Source organism: Candoia aspera, chromosome 9, assembly GCF_035149785.1.
Source record: "Candoia aspera isolate rCanAsp1 chromosome 9, rCanAsp1.hap2, whole genome shotgun sequence".
NCBI lineage: Eukaryota > Metazoa > Chordata > Lepidosauria > Squamata > Boidae > Candoia > Candoia aspera.
In genome coordinates this window covers 12,294,325-12,314,312 of record NC_086161.1, presented here as the reverse complement: position 1 = coordinate 12,314,312, position 19,988 = coordinate 12,294,325, and the positions used below count along the sequence as shown (strand labels likewise).

Below are 19,988 nucleotides of genomic sequence, written 5' to 3'. Positions count from 1 at the left end.
ATTGGGTTGGATTTGCTTAACGACCGCTTCACTTAACAACCAAAATTCTGGTCCCAATTGTGGTTGTTAAACGAGGACTACCTGTACTTCAAATCAATCTTGACTCCTGGTGACTTCAAGATCCATTTAGTTTTCTTAGCAACAGCACAGAACCAGGTTGTTCTTCCAGAATGCTTTTTTCAACAACTAGCCTAAAACCCTGGGATTATGTGGTGCTCTCAACCCAATACTAACAAGGTCCAACCCTGTTCAGCTTTTCCTAAGATCAGCCAAGCCCAAGCAGATGAAAACAAAACCCAACAAAAAAGTTTGTTTCTCGAACTGGGATATTTCTGGGTTTAAAAACCCACAGACACATGTTAGGGGCTGGTGGGTTTTTCCTGTACCACTGTGCCAGCCTTCCAATGCTCACCAGTATTCTTTCATCTGTTTACTTACCGCAGCATCTTCTGCAAGGTAGTGATCAGGAATTGGGATGTGGTGGTTTGGAACTTTGTGGGGTACCCATTTTCTCTCTTCTGCAGCCCAGAGGATACTGTTGAGATCAGGGAAGTTCTCAAAGAGATCATAGCCTTCTTCGTTCCAATGTCCCAGAGCCCAATTCCCCAATTCTGAGCCCTGAAATGAGGATTCACATGCATAATCATATTCATGGCCAGACTTTACATTTGTTTTTATTGGTTTTTTGTTCGTTTTTTGAGATTGACTAAATCACAAGCAGGCCTCCATATTTTTGTTCCCCATGGTGATGGGCCAAAAAACTGCCTGGGAACTGTAAAGATGTGTAAAGATAACATGGCAGTTGTATATAAACACTAGCTTCAAATTTGCAAGGCTGAAAATTGCATGGACAGTCTGTGCTCCACGTGGGCAGAATACCTAATTCTGAAATGGCTCAACCAGTCAACTTTTCTTTGTAGTGAAGAGAGCAGAGGACAGCTGTGCAAAGCCAAGGCAGATCTTAGTACGCATAATTTTAGCAAGTTAGGGCAGTCCAAAATGGTGGGCTTTCCTTCTTTTTTCCTTCTGTAATAGCCCCAGCCCTTTCAGCTTCTGGTTCCCTCCATCTCTCTTTGGCTTCCCTCAGCAGCCTCTGCAAAGTCAGACTCACTGTTTGGCTGGCAATCTCATAGCCATCAGGATTGAGCGAAGGGACAAGGTGAATGCGGGTCTCCATCACCAGGTTCCGGATGCGCGGATTTCCATCCTTGAATTCCTTGCAAATAAACTGCATCAGCATGAGCAGCAGCTCCCGACCCAGCACCTCGTTGCCATGGATTCCTGCTGTATAGCGGAATTCTGGCTCTCCTATAATAATCCAAAATGGGAGGTTTCTGCCACTCCATTAGAAAAGGCAATGGACAGCCCATACTTGCATTAATATCCATCACGCTATTCCCTTGCAGGGGAAGTACATTATGCAACGGCAGAAAGAAAGTGGAGGGCAAAAGAAATTAGAGGCACATTCTATAAGGTAGGGAAAGTCCACTCTAATTTTTCAGTATTTATGTATAGCTTGCAATCATTCATGACATTATCCCTGTCAAACATAACTACTTTTGTCTTTAATATATTAATTTTCAGATCTATACTCCTTGCTGCCTACATCACAGAATGATATAACATTTGCTGAAAATCATTTGGATTCTCAGCCAACACCAGGCCATTGTCCACATACAAAGGTACACATACTATATATCCACATCCTTGATCAACATGCTTCTATTGTCACCACAAGCATTCTTCATCCATTTGTCCAGAAGAACATTAAACCTCAAGAGATGTCACTCATCCTTCTCTTACTCCTTGTTCAAAGTTGAATCGTTTGCTATGCATTTCATTTATATTCATGTATGCTTTATATCTTCAGCAAAGGATCACTACCTTGTCGTGGTGCTGGAGCTTGAGCACCTCAGTGATGCCATGAGCTAAACCGTGAAGGGTCACCCAAGACGGGAAGGTCATGACAGAGAGGTCAGACTAAATGCGATCCCTGGGGAAGGTAATGGCAACCCACCCCAGTATTCTTGCCGTGAAAACTAAATGGATCAGTACAACCAGAGATATGTCGGTATACCATCGGAAGATGAGACCCCCAGGTCGGAAGATGGTCAAAATGCTACTGGGGAGGAACAGAGGATGAGTTCAACTAGCCCCAGACGTGATGACGCAGCTAGCTCAAACTGAAAGGATGGCTAGTGGCCGACGGTGCTGGTGGTGAACAGCGAATCCGATGTTCTAAGGATCAACACACCATTGGAACCTGGAATGTAAGATCTATGAGCCAGGGCAAATTGGATGTAGTTATTGGTGAGATGTCAAGATTAAAGATAGACATTTTGGGCGTCAGTGAACTGAAATGGACTGGAATGGGCCACTTCACATCAAATGACCCCCAGATCTACTACTGTGGACAAGAGGACCACAGAAGAAATGGAGTAGCCTTCATAATTAATAGTAAAGTGGCTAAAGCAGTGCTTGGATACAATCCAAAAAACGATAGAATGATCTCAATTCGAATTCAGGGCAAGCCATCTAACATCACAGTGATCCAAATATACGCCCCAACCACAGATGCTGAAGAAGCTGAAGTAGAGCGGTTCTATGAGGATCTGCAGCACCTACTGGATAACATGCCTAAAAGAGATGTTATTTTCATCACGGGAGACTGGAATGCTAAGGTGGGCAGTCAAATGACACCTGGGATCACAGGTAAGCATGGCCTGGGAGAACAAAACGAAGCAGGACATAAGCTGATAGAATTTTGCCAAGACAACTCACTCTGCATAACAAACACTCTCTTCCAACAACCTAAGAGACAGCTTTATACATGGACTTCCCCAGATGGACAACACCGAAATCAGATTGACTACATCCTTTGCAGCCAAAGGTGGCGCACATCTATACAGTCGGTAAAAACAAGACCTGGAATATGCAGTGGAGGTGAAGAATAGATTTAAGGGACTGGACTTAGCAGATAGGGTCCCGGAAGAACTCTGGACCGAAGTTCGCAACATTGTTCAGGAGGCGGCAACAAAATACATCCCAAAGAAAGAGAAAACCAAGAAGGCAAAATGGCTGTCTGCTGAGACACTAGAAGTAGACCAAGAAAGAAGGAAAGCAAAGGGCAACAGTGATAGGGGGAGATATGCCCAATTAAATGCAAAATTCCAGAGGTTAGCCAGAAGAGATAAGGAATTATTTTTAAACAAGCAATGCGTGGAAGTGGAAGAAGACAATAGAATAGGAAGGACAAGAGACCTCTTCCAGAAAATTAGAAACATTGGAGGTAAATTCCAGGCAACAATGGGTATGATCAAAAACAAAGATGGCAAGGACCTAACAGAAGAAGAAGAGATCAAGAAAAGGTGGCAAGAATATACAGAAGACCTGTATAGGAAGGATAACGATATCGGGGATAGCTATGATGGTGTGGTTAGTGAGCTAGAGCCAGACTTCCTGAAGAGTGAGGTTGAATGGGCCTTAAGAAGCATTGCTAATAACAAGGCAGCAGGAGATGACGGCATCCCAGCTGAACTGTTCAAAATCTTGCAAGATGATGCTGTCAAGATAATGCATGCTATATGTCAGCAAATTTGGAAAACACAAGAATGGCCATCAGACTGGAAAAAATCAACTTATATCCCCATACCAAAAAAGGGAAACACTAAAGAATGTTCAAACTATCGAACAGTGGCACTCATTTCACATGCCAGTAAGGTAATGCTCAAGATCCTGCAAGGTAGACTTCAGCAATTCATGGAGCGAGAATTGCCAGATGTACAAGCTGGGTTTAGAAAAGGCAGAGGAACTCGGGACCAAATTGCCAATATCCGCTGGATAATGGAAAAAGCCAGGGAGTTTCAGAAAAACATCTATTTCTGTTTTATTGACTATTCTAAAGCTTTTGACTGTGTGGACCATAACAAATTGTGGCAAGTTCTTAGCGGTATGGGGATACCAAGTCATCTTGTCTGCCTCCTGAAGAATCTGTATAACAACCAAGTAGCAACAGTAAGAACAGACCAGGGAACAACAGACTGGTTTAAGATTGGGAAAGGAGTACGGCAGGGCTGTATACTCTCACCCTACCTATTCAACTTGTATGCAGAACACATCATGCGACATGCTGGGCTTGAGGAATCCAAGGCTGGAGTTAAAATCTCTGGAAGAAACATTAACAATCTCAGATATGCAGATGATACCACTTTGATGGCTGAAAGCAAAGAGGAACTGACCAGCCTTATGATGAAGGTGAAAGAAGAAAGTGCAAAAGCTGGCTTGCAGCTAAACCTCAAAAAAACCAAGATTATGGCAACCAGCTTGATTGATAACTGGCAAATAGAGGGAGGAAATGTAGAAGCAGTGAAAGACTTTGTATTTCTAGGTGCGAAGATTACTGCAGATGCTGACTGCAGTCAGGAAATCAGAAGATGCTTAATCCTTGGGAGAAGAGCAATGACAAATCTCGATAAAACAGTTAAGAGCAGAGACATCACACTGACAACAAAGGTCCGCATAGTTAAAGCAATGGTGTTCCCCGTAGTAACATATGGCTGCAAGAGCTGGACCATAAGGAAGGGTGAGCGAAGGAAGATAGATGCTTTTGAACTGTGGTGTTGGAGGAAAATTCTGAGAGTGCCTTGGACTGCAAGAAGATCAAACCAGTCCATCCTCCAGGAAATAAAGCCAGACTGCTCACTTGAGGGAATGATATTAAAGGCAAAACTGAAATACTTTGGCCACAGAATGAGAAGACAGGACACCCTGGAGAAGGTGCTGATGCTAGGGAGAGTGGAGGGCAAAAGGAAGAGGGGCCGACCAAGGGCAAGGTGGATGGATGATATTCTAGAGGTGACGGACCCATCCCTGGGGGAGCTGGGGGTGTTGATGACCGACAGGAAGCTCTGGCGTGGGCTGGTCCATGAAGTCACGAAGAGTCGGAAGTGACTAAACGAATAAACAACATGCTTTATATCCATGACATGCTGCTCTTACTGCATTCAGCAACCAACCTTCTACACACTTATGGAAAAGGCTCCATAATTCAAGCCTGTTTGTTTTAATGTAGTTTCTCTAGATTAATAAAAGTGCAATAAATGTTCTTCTTCACAACATCCACTGGCTGGATGACCTTGGTCTAAAATCTCTTTATCAACCCTCACTGGACCAGTGTGGTAGATTACAGTTCATAGCCTTTAAGGAAAAGGCCTTCATGCTGTAACAGATTGATTTGGGCTGATAATAATAAGTAACATATGTATGCAGTAGTATGCATGTATGTATGTAGCGTCTCTGGGTGTACCCACACACCTTTCTTGGACTAAGATGAAAAGATCTGCTATCCAATCTGCATATTACTTTGGGACGTATGAGTCCTATTGGGCCTGGCCTGCTGAAGGCAGTGAGATTCTTACCCAGTTCATGCTCCCCTGGATTATCCGATATCTCCATAGCATAGATCTTAAGTCCTCGAAAGCTCTTGCCAATATTGTAGATGCGGGTGATGGTGGGACATTCTTCATTCACCACCTTCATCAGCTGCAGGGAAAGAAAACAATGGTACTCACAGCCAGAAAATTGAAAATAGAGGGAGTTGATTTCATGGAAGCATTTGAGGCATTCACACATCCTGCAGATGTGCTGAACCCTTCCAAGGAGAATTTATAGGATATACAATCCATCTGGACAGTACTGAGTTGGAAAAGGGGACCTTAGACACACTGTTGTGTTCAAGTTGAAATTAAAATTGGAATGGGCATATTGCCTGGTATTCTTTATCTCTAGTTTATACCTTACTAAAGGTCTTCAAAGCAGCATTTCTTTTAGAGTAAAGGTCTTCTCCAACATGCATATTCACCTGTCTCATGTCCTTGTAGTTGTGATGGCGAAAGTCCAGGTTGTCCACCGATGTCATCACTTCATTCTGCAAACTATAATAGCTGTGGATGCCTGCAAAAAGAGACAGAGAGAGAAGGGAATAACTGATCAAACATGGTAGGAACTTTAATACCAAATCTCTCTTTAATACTAAATCAATAGCTGTTTATTACCCAGTCATAATATTAGCTCTATTTAGCCCAATACTACCAATTTTGCTAGCGGCAGCCCCCTAAGATCTTGGTCTTTCCCATCACCTTCCACAAGTTAACTTCTTTCAAAATGCTCATTTTGAACTGGAGATGCAAAGGTTGAATTTGGATCTTCCACAAGCAACACATGGGATCTTACTGAGCAATGTTTCCTTCTATGAGAGGTGCATTTGGATGTGTCTTGGTAGTTTTTATACCTATTCAGATATAGTTTTAAACCCATTGTAGCTCCATCCCATCCTAAAGGCCAAGGACCACATTTTCTCCCGTGCTTACTGGAGAGAGGACAGCCCAGAACTTCCAATCTCATACAAAGGCTACCATTCCACGTCAATGGAAAGACACGAATGAAACGAGCAACCTTCGGTTCTGGGAATTCAGTCATCACAGGAGTATCCTTGTCAACATTTCCATGAAAAAGCTAGAAAAGGGAGAAGGAGAAACAGGGAAAGCTGTTTGCCAGTCAAGAAGATCCAGCTACCATAAAACTGTATCCTGGAGACTCATTTTTCTTTTCTTCAAAATCCTCCTGGCATACTTATAGCACTTTATAGTACTTATATCATTTAGGCATGTTGGGCACGTGTCTATTAAAAGAAGGATTTTTTTATATCATTTTTCATATCATTTGGTGCTCCTTTGAACAAATTTTTAATTGTTTTGACTGTCCTACGACTTTGCACCATCAAGTCTGATCATGTTCTCTGCAGCTTGATCATGTTCTTTACAGTCCCTCTGGAAATTAATATTGAAACTGATAGACAGATTTGCAGATAAAGAAACAAAACACATGGGTGGCTGTGGCCCTCAGACCTTCTCAATCTCTTGAATTCAACAGTGTAATACAGATCCTTGCCAATCAGGACAAAGTTTTCAGTGCCCCAAGCCTGACTTTTCCACTTGGCACCCTTCTGCTGTGTTGAGACTACAACTTCCATAATTTCCAGCCAGCAGGGCCACTGCCAATTTTGGAAATTGCTGTCTCAGCCCATCTGGGCCCTGTGAAGTCAGGCCAGATGTGAACAAGAGAGCATTGTTAAAAGACATGTCCCTTCACATCAGGCACCAGAAGGACTTTCCAAGGCCTTCTGAAGAGCACATACCATTTCCTCGTAACCATTACTGTACATGAGCCAGTTCTGGCTATCGTTGCTGAAGCCAACGTAGAAAGAGGTGACAAAGTCCTCGCTATGATAGACAAAAGAAAAGAGAAGGCTGATCAGTGGGAGCTAAGAGGCTGGTTGGAGGCAACATTCAATGTTCTTACCTCTCCCCCTTTTAAGAAAAGCAGAGTTCAAGCCCTGAATGTATGGGAGTGATGCTTAGTAACAACTCAGAAGCCAGGAGATGGTCCAGAAAACTTCCACTAATCAGGAGCTGGAATGCCCTGATCTCATTTGCTCATTATAGCAATAATTATATATTAAATTATATTCAATATTATTATTAAATATCAATTATTATCAATTATTAATTAATTATTAAATTATTATATTTTATTATATTTTATTATTATATATTAAATTATAAATTCTTACTTAATACCCATCTGGCACAAGTCACTTTCTTTTTTAATTGCAAATTGTAGAGGAGCATGCAGATATCCAGTACAGAACAACCACAACCCTCCACTTTCTCCATCCACATCCACTTATTTCACCCATTCTACTGATCCTACAAGACCCCCCAAATACAGCAGACTTGCCCTGACCCTCACATACTGGAGCAGAGAATCCCGGCCTTGGGTGATGACTCCTGTGAACCTGGTGATCCGCCTTGTATCCACCTGGATCCACTGGATGCTACTCTCATCTTCCGCACACCATGCACCATCAAAGTAATCATCCTCATTGGATCCAGCCTGGAGAGGGAAAAGCATAACAAGAAAAGATAGAAGGACATCTTTAAATCAGCATTGAACTAAGCATGCAAATTTCTCAACTTTCTGGAAAAAGATGTATGATGTGGGTAATTCCCACTGCCCAGAGTTGCTGGGGGTCTGGCAGCATATAAATTTAATTTATTAGTAGTAGTAATAGTAGTAGTAGTAGTAGTTTTGGAAGAGGGATATGATACAGTATTTCAAGGAGGGAGATTTACTGCCTGGGGTATCAATTAGAGGAAATACCTGCATATTGAGGCGTCCACGCTGAGCTCCTAATCCATGTCGTAGCATGGAAGAAGACAAGATCTGATCATCCTCAATTCGATGTGATTCCATTCCAATCGGAGGGCATTCTGAAAATCCAAAGACACGGGCAGGTCATAATTGCAGGCACAACTAAACTAAGCAGCTGCTGCATCAACTGTCCAAAGAGACTTCAGGAGCAGAGCTTTTATGTCACCCTCAAAGCAACACTTTTGAACAGTTATATAGTCAAGCAAAGATCTTCAGATGGCAAAATACTATGAAGTGTGAATCCAACCTCTGTGATTTATAAGCTCACCAGTGAAAAGAGGGGAAAATCAAGAACAGCTAAAAAGAGAAAGGAGGACCTGAATATGGCAGAACGTGGCATGGTTACCTTGTTCATCTGCAAGGCTGACTGGCTTGTTCAATAAAGCATGGCTTAACATGATGTGTAAACACAGCCAGATGCCCCATTCATTCTTAGACAATAGTCAGTTGCCTGAACAAATATCCCACCCTACTTCTTAGCCCAGAATACAGCGTTTCAATCTTAAGATTTCAATGTCATCACTTACTGTTAACCCTTTGAAGCAGGCAAGGTCAGGAAACAAACATCACAAAGACTACTGGAACTCTATTATTGTTGTAGGGTATAATAACAGAATCTTGAAGGCCTGCCAGAGTTTTCCACCCCCGCTTACACCAAACAGAATCAAGGTGGAGTTACTTTGAGTCTCTTTCTCACACTCCCTTCTTTCCCAGGACTGAGGAGCCATTTCTCGTTTATTTTCTCTTAATGGTTCTTCTACCAACTCTTGCGTTCCTTTGTCAAAGTGATCTCTGCACTCCCCTACACTTACTTATTCTCTCTTCTGGAGTCCACACATTTTCATCGGTTTCCCATTTTTTCCCTGTTTTCTTTGGTTTCCCTGCATGTGAGGAAGAGGCAGAGGAGAAGTTATCCCAGTAGGAAAGAAAGCAACCAAGAAGATAAAAGACAGTAATTGAGGAACTGATGCATGAAGGGGAGGCACAGGATAGAAGACAGAGGTTAGAGGTATCTTTCTCCAGTCTTCTGTAGTCTGTGACCATAAATTCACCCATAGGAACTGCTTGGCAGAGCTTAAGCGCCATTCAGTTACTCTGCCTGAATATAACACCAAAGCAAATAATCTTTAAATTGTAAGCGAAGCTCAAGATGAAGCTCCTCCCTTCTTTCTGGAGTTTACCCACCTTTCTGCTCCTTGTTTTTCTCCTCTGTCCATTTGCTGTCCTCTGTCTCACTCTCCTCTTCCTCCTTGCTACTGCCTCCCCCTTTCTTAGACTTCTCTGATCCAGAGCAAAAAGAAAAAGCATTAATATCAGGCATTGGGATTCTGAACATTTCTCAGGCTTGTTTATTGGTGCAAATGAACAAACAAGGGAGCCAAGTGTTGAGACTGCAAAGCAATCCTACAATAATGCTAAGTGGCTTACAGTTGAAGGGAAGATGGTGATCATACAGCTGTGGTAATTCATGGTGGAAGTCATTGGGCAGAGTCACAGGGATGCCACCATTGATTCCCTCCCTTGCCTGACACTGGGTAGGTTGGGAACTCAACTTGGGATCTGCCACACCTTGGGGTCAACCAGTCCATCCAATTCACATTTCCCCATAACAACATCCCCCTTCCTGCAGGTTCAGCCAACCCAGTTTGCCATGTCCTCACTTGGTTTGAGATTCTCATCTGTCTCCATCTCATCTTCATCTGTTTCACTGGGGAATTTTTTGGGCTTCTGGTGAGGCAGACCATAATCCACTACAGGGAAAATGAGATTAGAAAGCAAATAAGGGAGGACCTACAGCTTGGTTCTCCCCAGTTTCATCATCCTTTCAAACTGAGCTATTCCAACTTTATGATGGATATATTAATGTTTTTTTTTACATATATATTTCACCAACATGATCCAAGGCTGCCTCTGTAACCTTGGTGTCCTCCAGCTATATTGACATGTCAATTTCCAGAACTCCTAGCCAACATAGCTAGGAAGTTCTGGAATGAGAAGTTTCAACACATTTGAACACCGTTATTTTGGATAAGGCTGGTCTAAAGCTCATGATACAGCAATCAGATCTGGACCTGGCCACTCCAGAAACCTTTCTGTGCTATTGTATGTTTCTGAGAAGGCAAAAAAAAGTGGAACAAATAAATAAACAAACAGTCCACTGTGCAATCATTAACTTATCTTTTCTTCAAGTCCTAAAAGGTTAAGTCAGCCAGGCCTTTCTCAAACCCATGAGTTTGATTTCATGACCAAGCTAGCACAGCTAGCAGAAGTTTAAACATAGTTTAAAACCAGTGTCTTCAGGATGTGGAGAGGGAGAAGAACATTAACTTCTGCCTCCCCCATGGTCCCAGCAAAATCAGTTATAGAGGGAATTTGCCAGCAGGGAAAGAAATACTACAAAATTCTCTCTTACAATTGCTTGGCTGTTTCCTAGTTGATACTTTCATAACAAACAAAGAAAAGAAGTGTACATAAAAGAAAATTCTTGGGCCCCATTCTGACTGGAGGTTCAAGAACCCTAAAATGGATGTGTGCCTGTTGAAGACCAAGCTTACCCTTCAGATCTATCTCTTCTGACAAAGGTCTGCTAGAAACTCACTGTGTTGGGAACAGATCACTGCTGTATATTAGAGCAATATCAGGACCCACCCCACCTTCCTAGCAGAAAGTGGGCAATCAACTGAGGAACTTCTCTGCATTATTTCATCTATGCCATTCTTCTTCAGCCTAGTTCCACCTGGACGTGGCCCATAGCCAAGATAGCTGGGAAGAAGAGAGTTGTAGTCCCATGCAACAGTCAAGCACCAGTCTGGAGAATGTTAGTCCAAACCATTGGCTTGCCTAAGAACTCCAGTGATTGCTCAGGAACAAACTTTAGTGAAGGTACAAAGGTGGAAGTACAAAAATCCTATGTGGAAGGAGACTCATCTCAGGAGAAACAGATTTATTAGACAGCAGAATAAAGGTTACTTGTGTCTTCCACAGAAACACATGGAATAATACATACCATCTCCATAATCTGGCAGTGGTAACTCTACTTCATAGTGACTCTCAAAAGGAGGGGTGGGAGGCTCCTCTGTTTTCTCTGTTGAGCAAAACAGAAGGGGGTAGTCAGATTCCAAAGAGGCAGTATCTTTGGAACATTTCCTTAAAGTTCCTTTGAAGAAGGCATCCCTAAGCAGCCCATGCTTATGCCTACTTTCCTGCTACTAATTGCCCTGAGATTAAGTGTTCAGAAGCACAGAGACATATGGCTGGCAGGCATAAGACGCTGAGGTTTCCCTGTAACAAAATTTAGACTATGAAATATCTTCTGTCTCTCCTGTAGCTCACAGCAGGGTGAAGTGATCTCCATTTGCTCATGGAGCATGATTCCCACTCGCCCACTACATGATGAAGTTGATTGGGAAGAGGTTATCCAGCTTAAGACTGGCTGCATTAGGGGTGAACAATCAGTATGTGTGTGTGCACACGCACACATTTGAGTCCGTGCTGACTCCTGGGGACTGTCTGGACAAGTCCCTGCAGTTTTCTTGGCAAGATTTCAGAAGTGGTTTGCCATTGCCTCCTTCCTAGGGCTGAGAGAGAGTGACTGGCCCAAGGTCGCCCAGCTGACTTTATGCCTAAGGTGGGACTAGAATTCCCAGTCTCCTGGTTTCTAGCCTGCTGCCTTCACCACTACAGCAACCTGGCTCTCTCCTAATCAGAAGGTTGCATTTTTCCCTGAAAACATTTGGTAGCCTTTTGAGGTCACCATTTTCCATTTGTGTGTGAAACAGAAGTCTCAGGTGTGTTAAGCCTTATAAAGTTTCAACATGTACCTAGACTGGGAGGGGGAAACTTCCCCAAAGCGGATGGAAAGAAACAGGCCACATGTCCCCTACAGCAGTGTTTCTCAACCTTGGCAACGTTAAGATGTGTGGACTTCAACTCCCAGAATTCCCCTGGGCACTGAAGTTCACCCATCTTAAAGTTGCTAAGATTGAGAAACACTGCCATACAGCACCGTGCCCACTGCAACCCTCAGTCACAAATAATAATAACAACAATTATACATTTTAATATAACAATATGCCCTAGCCACCCACCAAAATGACCATCTATTGCTGACGTTGTAAAGGCAGGGGCTTTCCAAGGATTCAGTCATTTTTCCCAGCTTTAGCTTAAAGCACCAAGATCTGAACAAGGTTAATTTTATTCCTAGCAACACCATGAGAAACAGCTTTTGCCCTCTCTGCCTGCCTGCCTCCATCTCCCAATCTCTTTGTATTTTCCAATCTTCTGGTAAAATGATAGGAAGCCCAAGGACTGCATACTTGGTTTCTCCTCAGGTTCCAGCCTGGGGGTCTCAGGTCTCCTTCGTGGTGGTTTTTGGGGTTTTTTCTCCTGCCTGATGTATTCAACTGTAGAAAGAAAAAGGATTCCATCAGAAGAAGACTGGGAGACTGCAAGGAAGGCGATTCCATCCATCCATGTCACCCCACATTCTATTTTGTCTTCCTCGAGCTAGGGAGGGGCAGGTCTCCCTGTGCATACCTGGGACATCAGTGAGTGAGAAGGGACTGTTACTTTCGATGAAATTAATCAGTGGTCCATCAAAGCTGATGCTATAACCTAAGAGCCCTCCAGACATGGAGGTGTCAATGCCCAGAATCTTCAGCAATGCTTCTGGAGGTGGGAAATCCCTGGAATGGAAGCTCACATGACTCGAGGGAGTCTAGATTGGGGTAGGTAGTCATATCAAATAAGGTGGACTTTAGAGGTCTTTAGGGTTTTATTGAGAGAGATTGAAGGCCAAATGTCATGCTCATTTTATCATAAACTTCAACACTTCATCCAGGCTTGTTAAAAGACAAATAGGTTCTAGGCACAGGAGTGCCCCGTGTTCATCAAGAACACCTGCTTGTGATTGCCCTTTACTTGGGACAGTTCTGGATCTTTGAAAGAAAAAAGCTCTCATAGCATTGACATGCACCCACCCTACCCATCATATTCTCAGAGGGTTTTTCTTCAAGGAGGAAAGTGTGACACTTCCCTTTCTTATTGCACTATAAGACTGATGAACTCCCTCATAACTAATGACTTGAAAAAGAGCAACTGGATATATTCAGTTGCTATCCATACAGTTAAAGTAATGTTTTGACCACAACCTAGCTTGTCCCACTGAAAGTTGGTCTATAACAGGTTGTAGAGGTGGCACAGGTATTACTAAGGGCAGGAGTCCTCAATCCAGCACCTCCAGATGTTTTCAGACTGCAACTCCCAGATTGCTCAATACATCTGGAAGGGGCCAAGTTGGGTAAAGCTGGCTTGGCATATTCTGATGAGAGATTTGCATTCCCACTAGAATCATAGAAAAGAAGGTCCCTGTTGTCTCAGGCTGGAGAAGAAGAGGGTTAGGGAAGTATGGGTGGATAAGGGAACCTGAGAAAAAAAGAGTGGATGGAACTAACAGGAAGGTCTCATTTCAGAAGATGAAGAAGAGGTGGGACCAGGGGAAGAGATTAATGAGTACCGCCAAAAAGTATGCATCAGGAAGATCAAAAGGCAAGAAGGTAGCTAGCACCACATGTGAAGCCTTGCCCTTTGTTGATGTCCATTGTATACCCCCAAAAGGGACAGGGCTTTGGCTGTGCAGTGGCAGCCAGTATCTTGACTTTTTTTGACTTCCTCCTGAGCACACCTCTGAGTACCATGAGAGGAATGAATATTCTCATGAATTTGGGACAGGACAAAACTCAGAAGATGATGCAGGTGGGAAAATGCAGATAGGTTTCACAAGTTTAGAAGAAAGATAGCAGCCAGGTGCAGGTAGAAGAGATAGCCAGCAATGCAGGTTCAGAAATGTTAGGCCAGGTATACATTCAACAATAGAAAACATTAGGAAACATGCTGAGTGTGCTTCTCATCTGGAGGGCAGAGAACCCAGGCTAGGTCCACACATTATGTTAAGCCATGGTTTGTTTACCATGGCTTATTCAACAACACATAGTTGATTGGATTCACACAACATGGCGAAGTCAAGAACTGAACCAGCCGTTTTTGGCTCAGGACGTCTGCAAATGCAGCTATCAAGACAGCAGAGGATCTGATTTTCCAAATGTATCACTTGCGACTATTGTGAATCCATTCTGGAGCTTAGCACAACCCCAGCAAAATCCCGCCTGCAGCCGCTGTCTCTTCACTTGCCTTCTTAGACCCTTTTTGACAGCAATGCTGGGAGCTGCCCCTTGTTTTGTCCACACAGTTCTGGAGGGGCCAGAAAATGTGCAAAACAAGAAAAAAAGCAAAAACACAAAAAAGCAAAAACTACAGGAAGTGCCAATGAGAAGCGAGCAAATATAAAGTCACAATTGTCTAACTTTGTAGGACATAAATGGAGAGCCGGAAGCACTCAAACTCCTGCAGTGTCCTGGCTCAGCGGCTGGCATAAAATAAGGGAATGAGAAAATGCACCCCCAGCCAAGCTTCAAGTTCTGGTCCTGATGCTGGGTAGCAATGCATTTGCTTTGGCAAAATGTCTCTCATCTGTCAAACATTATTCAGAAAATGTCGGGCATTTTCCATTCACGTAGGCCAAAATAAAGCCTGCGCGCATGCAGCGGAAATGAAGGGTAAGGCTGGAGGGATGGGGGGAGGGAGGATGTCTGTGCTGCCAAACTGCTTCCTTCTACGAATGTTTGCACAAAGCTAAGCCAGATTCAAGGCACTCCAGCATTGTAAGCATTATTATTATTATTACACATCAGTCATTTCTGCCATCATGTACAAAATGGACCAACTGTTTCACAGCAGAGGTCAGGCCAGGAACTGCCTTCATTTCCGACCCACAGCATGGAGGGTAGCTAAAAATAGTTTTTCTGCATCTCTGAAATGTTCTCTTTCTCTTTTTCTACAACGGCCAAATGCAAGAGAAGCAGTTTTCTTCTGAAGTGTGGCTTGGAGAATTTCCCATGCACACATGCACAGAAACATGGATCATTCTCCCTTTCTCCTTCCAAAAATTCAGCACCAATGTTCCACTCCTGGTGGAAGCTGGTCATAAAAATACTATCTAGATTCTCATTGGGGTGGAGATGAGAGAGCAGGAAAGACTAGACCTGCTTGGTCCAGGGAGGCGAGGCACAGGCAAGAAGGAGAATAGATAGTATAGGCCAGTGTTTCTCAACCTTAGCAACTTGAAGATGGGTGGACTTCAACTCCATGCTGGCTGGGGAATTCTGGGAGTTGAAGTCCACCCATCTTCAAGTTGCTAAGGTTGAGAAACACTGGTAGAGAGCAAAGTCCAAAACACATGAAACAGAAGTATGCAACCTGCAAAAGGAATCAGAGCTAGGGCCTCTTTTGGGGGGCAAGTGGATCACCCAAACTGTTTCCCATAGCAAAAACTGTTGAAGCTGCAGAGCCTAGCAGACCCAATCTTCAAAGTGACTGGCCATGATAAGCAAAAAAGGCAACTCCTGATGAGTCCATCAGAGGGCCACTTCCTAACCTTAACACAGAAAGATCCTGAGATCTCAATTAACCAAGCAATAAGATATTAGTTCTGCAGTTTAGCCGGCATCTCTAGAAGTGGAGATTTCCAGAACAGCAATTGTAGGCCCTACTAATTCAGCACTGCCTCTACCAGTATTGACCAATGTTCAGCTGCCAAATCCCTGGCCACCATGGCTAATATAGTTCAGATTCTGCAAGCTGGAAATCCCCACATCTGGAAAGCACTAGGTGGGGGAAGGCTGACATAATTGAACAGCAGGGGCTCTCCAGGACACCATGAATCTTTTCCACTCCCGGAGATGCTGGAGATTAAACCCAAGATCAGTTGTGTAAACATATTTGTTCCACCACTCAGCCAAGAGCCTAAACCTTAAGTAGAACATGGCTGGCTGGGGAATTCTGGGAGTTGAAGTCCACGCATCTCAAAGTTGCTAAGGTTGAGAAACACTGAAGTAGAGGCTCTCAATAAATGCACTCCACACCAAACCCAAGCAAACTCTAGGCCTTGGATTCTGCAAACCTGAATTAGTTTTGTTGGTCCCAGAGCACTGAAAAGGGTATTAAGGGCACCCTTGGACTGTGGAAATGTCATGACACGACCTTTTTTTGGCACCAGAAATATCACCAGGTGTTTCCACACAAACCAGAAAGCTTTGTGGCTACGAAGACTATGAAGACTTTTGCAATGGAAAATAATTAGAGCATGGGATTCTATGTTCTGAGGTCCTTCCTTGTACGTAAAAACATCAGATCATGCCCCAATCAAAGAAACGGGGGCACAAAGAATCTGCTATCCTGAAGCCATGAAGCCTTGCTGCTCCTCCACCCACAACAGGAGATGGCTACTCCCTAAGAAACAGTCTGACACTTGGGGAGGGCAAGTGAGCAAGAATGGCACCGTACAATCTTCGTAGTCCTCGCGTTCAATCTGTTCATTGTAATCCAACGTTGGTGGCTCTTGTTCTACAGGAAATTCTAGAGAACAAACAAGAAGCACAGGCATTTCCTGAGTCTGGGGGTTGTGTCCAAAACACAAGGCCTTTTGAAGGCAAGGGATGATTAAAAAGAGAATAGGCTTGATTCACTTCAACCACCCTTTCCCAAGCTGGTGCCCCCCTCCCCAGATAGATAGACCTCAATTCCCTCCATTCTCTTCCAAGGAGGACAAAATATCTAAGACCCAGAGGGATCAAGGAGTCTTCCACGCAGTAAGAAATTGGAGGACTTGTATTTTTAGCTCTTTCTAAAACTCTGCCAATCTTTTTACTACAACTTGCCAAGGCACTTCAACAGCAAGTTTAATAAAGAGGGCTTAACTTCTCCCCATAGTGAGAGAGCACAAAAGTGCAGAAAAGGAAGATAGGAATTAAAATTTGCCTCTCACACCAGCCCTGCTCTAGTAGAGTAACAGCCACTTCTATTCCTCATGTCACACTCGGTGTCTATAGCAGAAGTACTGGCTGGCCCTCAAATTCTTTTGAAATCCTGTTTCCAGCATGCTGGCTTTTTGCACAGATGACAGCCATTACATTCCGCTCTGTAAGAAAATTTATAGCGAGGGTCTGGCCAGATATAGAACCAGAAAAACATCTGTGCAGAAATGCTGATCTAATCCCATGCTGTGATTTAGGAGTGTCCTTGGGCATATACCAATCTGTGGGTGTTTTAGAGGGCAGGTACCCCCAGAAGTTTGTTTGCAATAGGAGCGAGGAAATACCTTCCTTAATCCCCCTTGTGGTCTTAACTGTCATGATTTACAGATAGCAAGAGGTCTGGGCAAATAGCCAACCTTGGAAGTTAATGTCTGTTTACCTGTCTGACCTTCCTGATCTTTATCTTCTGTTGGGGTCTCCTGTGGCTCCGTTGGAGGTTCATAGAAGTCAGCTGAAAAGAAAGCACAATCAGATTAGCAGGGATAATCACATACATACCACCCTAAAGGATACTTCTGGCCCTTGCTCCGTATTTACAACCCTCTCACCTATTCTTATTTTGCTCTTATATGGGTAACTCACAATCTGCATGCTACAGATCCTTTTTTCTGGCAACACCCAAAGCTTCTTAGGTGCAATTTGTTGCCAAAATCCAGTGCTTGCTTCAATTTTACATGTATTTTAATGCGTTTTAGTGCTTGAAACCCCATTAGAATAGGAAATTCACCTTTGGGGATTTTACCCCTGGATTAAATTTCACACACTTTTCTAGCATGGTCATATCTACTGTCACCCTTTCAGCACACCTGTCATTCCTCAGTATTGTTGTTACCCTGAATTTAATCATTCTTGCCCCATTCATATGAAATCTGGCTCTTTGTCTCTTTCCTACCAGGATGACTCTGCATCATGCAACTTCCTGATCAATACAATGTTCTGTCCTAATCAACTGTCCTAACAGCCAGGAACTAGGCTGAGACAAGGAATAGGTCTGTAGTGTTTTATTACTGCTACATTAGACAGAAAATCCTAACAAACTGAAGAAGTGTGGGAAAACCCAGACAGATAAACCCCAAAAGTCAAGGCGGGTCTGATCTGTGTCTCTTTGAATGGCTGTTTAACTCCTCAGTACTACGCATGCGTTTTCCACCCTGGATAGGGGCCCCCTCCTGCTCACCATCAGTGCTCATGACATCAACAGCATTCATATCTGTTCCCCTTTTCCAAGATTTTAAACTCCTTTCCCACATAGCCATACAAGCAGCCAACATATACCTCTTGAGATGCCATTACTATATCCCATAATCTGATTATACTTACTATGATGCCTGGATGGATCTTGTTTTTCATCTGTCTTCTCAGGGTATAGAGCTGAAGGATAAAACAGCTGGAGTCAAAAATAAGGACTCTTTTTTTTTCCACATCACACAAAACCCTGATTGTTAATTGGGGTTGTTGGGTTTTTTTTAACGTGACCTACTACCCCAGAAGCAAATATACTGCCTTAGGGTCTAGTGTGAAGTGATACAAGGCAATGGGTGTATTTGCACACAACACCAAACCCAGATTTTTCTTTTAAACTATGGATTTCTGAACAAGCTAGGAGCCATTCAGGGTCAATCTTGCAGATGCACAAAGTACTGATGACTTATTTGTCCAGTTTCTGGCTGAGGATGATAGGTCTTGCAGCCCAACGTTCCTGTAGTGGAGAGAGGCTGGTTTGGAGGCAGAACAGAAGAGTGAAGATAGCAAATTGCTAGGAGGGGACAATTAACTGACCAAATACCTTGATCACCTTGACAGGTGACAGTAAAGACAAATTAAAGACAGTAAAGAGAAAATAAAGACAAATTGCATTAGTGATGTCTGCATGATTTGGGATAGAATGTTTTCAAACAGTAGAGAGACAGCAGGGAAAAGGGAAGGAAAAGTATCTGTGGTGTTTATCCATTCCATTCCATTCCAATCCAATCCAATCCAATCATTTATTCATGGCCTCAGACCAATAAAAGACAAGTACAAAATTTAAAATACAGAAAAACCAAATCTGAAATAATAATGAGAAAAGGATATCAACTGGCTTCTGCAAGCCATAATTATTCCTAGAAACCTGGCAACCTGTATGGTCTTAGGTTAGGTCTTATAGTGATGTTTAATATTTTCCTTTGGCAGACACAGAACAAGGTTTCCAAATAGGGATGGGTGGATGGATAAACAGACAGACATATAGGTAGAAGGCTGAATTTCCCCACAAAAACAAATGCCAGGTATACTGTTCTGAATTATGGACAAAGAGGGAAAGCATCCTAATAATCTCTGAATCTTGTGTATATAAATAAGTCTACTTTAGCTTATAGATTTAAGAAACAATTAACATAATCCTTTGACAAAAATAATAACCCATCGAAAGGGTGCCATAGGAAGATGGTTAGGCATTCTTTTCCATTTTCACAGAAACTAGAACACAAAATAGTGGATGTAAATTACAGCTGCCTAGATTTCATTTAAACATAAGGGAAAACATCCCGATGTAAGATCTGTGCAGCAGTGGAACAGTGCAACAGCACCTATGGAGGCTGTGGGTTCTCCATCTTTGGAGGTCTTTAATAGGCTGAACAGCCTCCTGTTCAGCCTGTTGAACACTGATGGCTTAAAAGGTCTTCTTGCAATTGCAGAGAATTGGACAGGATAATCTTTGTGGTCCTTTCCAACTCTACAATTCTGTGATTCCACCTAGATGTTTTCATTTCCTTTTAAGGGAGAATGCCTGAATTGGGCAGCAATGGC

General features: G+C 43.1%; 1 protein-coding gene across 2 annotated transcripts in view; it reads right to left on the bottom strand.

Moving 5' to 3' along the window:
- Positions 1 to 19,988, bottom strand: part of AEBP1 (AE binding protein 1) — a 32,851-nt gene that overhangs the window by 5,088 nt on the left and 7,775 nt on the right. For both annotated transcript variants that reach the window (XM_063311395.1, XM_063311396.1), the window contains exons 3-18: positions 18,522 to 18,572; positions 17,581 to 17,652; positions 16,672 to 16,743; positions 12,588 to 12,674; positions 11,279 to 11,356; positions 9,933 to 10,022; positions 9,457 to 9,552; positions 9,084 to 9,152; positions 8,221 to 8,330; positions 7,814 to 7,953; positions 7,196 to 7,280; positions 6,369 to 6,513; positions 5,861 to 5,952; positions 5,418 to 5,541; positions 1,112 to 1,308; positions 439 to 618 (exon numbers count right to left, since the gene is read on the bottom strand). In XM_063311395.1, coding sequence (XP_063167465.1) covers positions 439 to 618; positions 1,112 to 1,308; positions 5,418 to 5,541; positions 5,861 to 5,952; positions 6,369 to 6,513; positions 7,196 to 7,280; positions 7,814 to 7,953; positions 8,221 to 8,330; positions 9,084 to 9,152; positions 9,457 to 9,552; positions 9,933 to 10,022; positions 11,279 to 11,356; positions 12,588 to 12,674; positions 16,672 to 16,743; positions 17,581 to 17,652; positions 18,522 to 18,572 — 1,688 coding nt within the window. The remainder of the gene's footprint in view (positions 1 to 438; positions 619 to 1,111; positions 1,309 to 5,417; positions 5,542 to 5,860; positions 5,953 to 6,368; positions 6,514 to 7,195; positions 7,281 to 7,813; positions 7,954 to 8,220; positions 8,331 to 9,083; positions 9,153 to 9,456; positions 9,553 to 9,932; positions 10,023 to 11,278; positions 11,357 to 12,587; positions 12,675 to 16,671; positions 16,744 to 17,580; positions 17,653 to 18,521; positions 18,573 to 19,988) is intronic.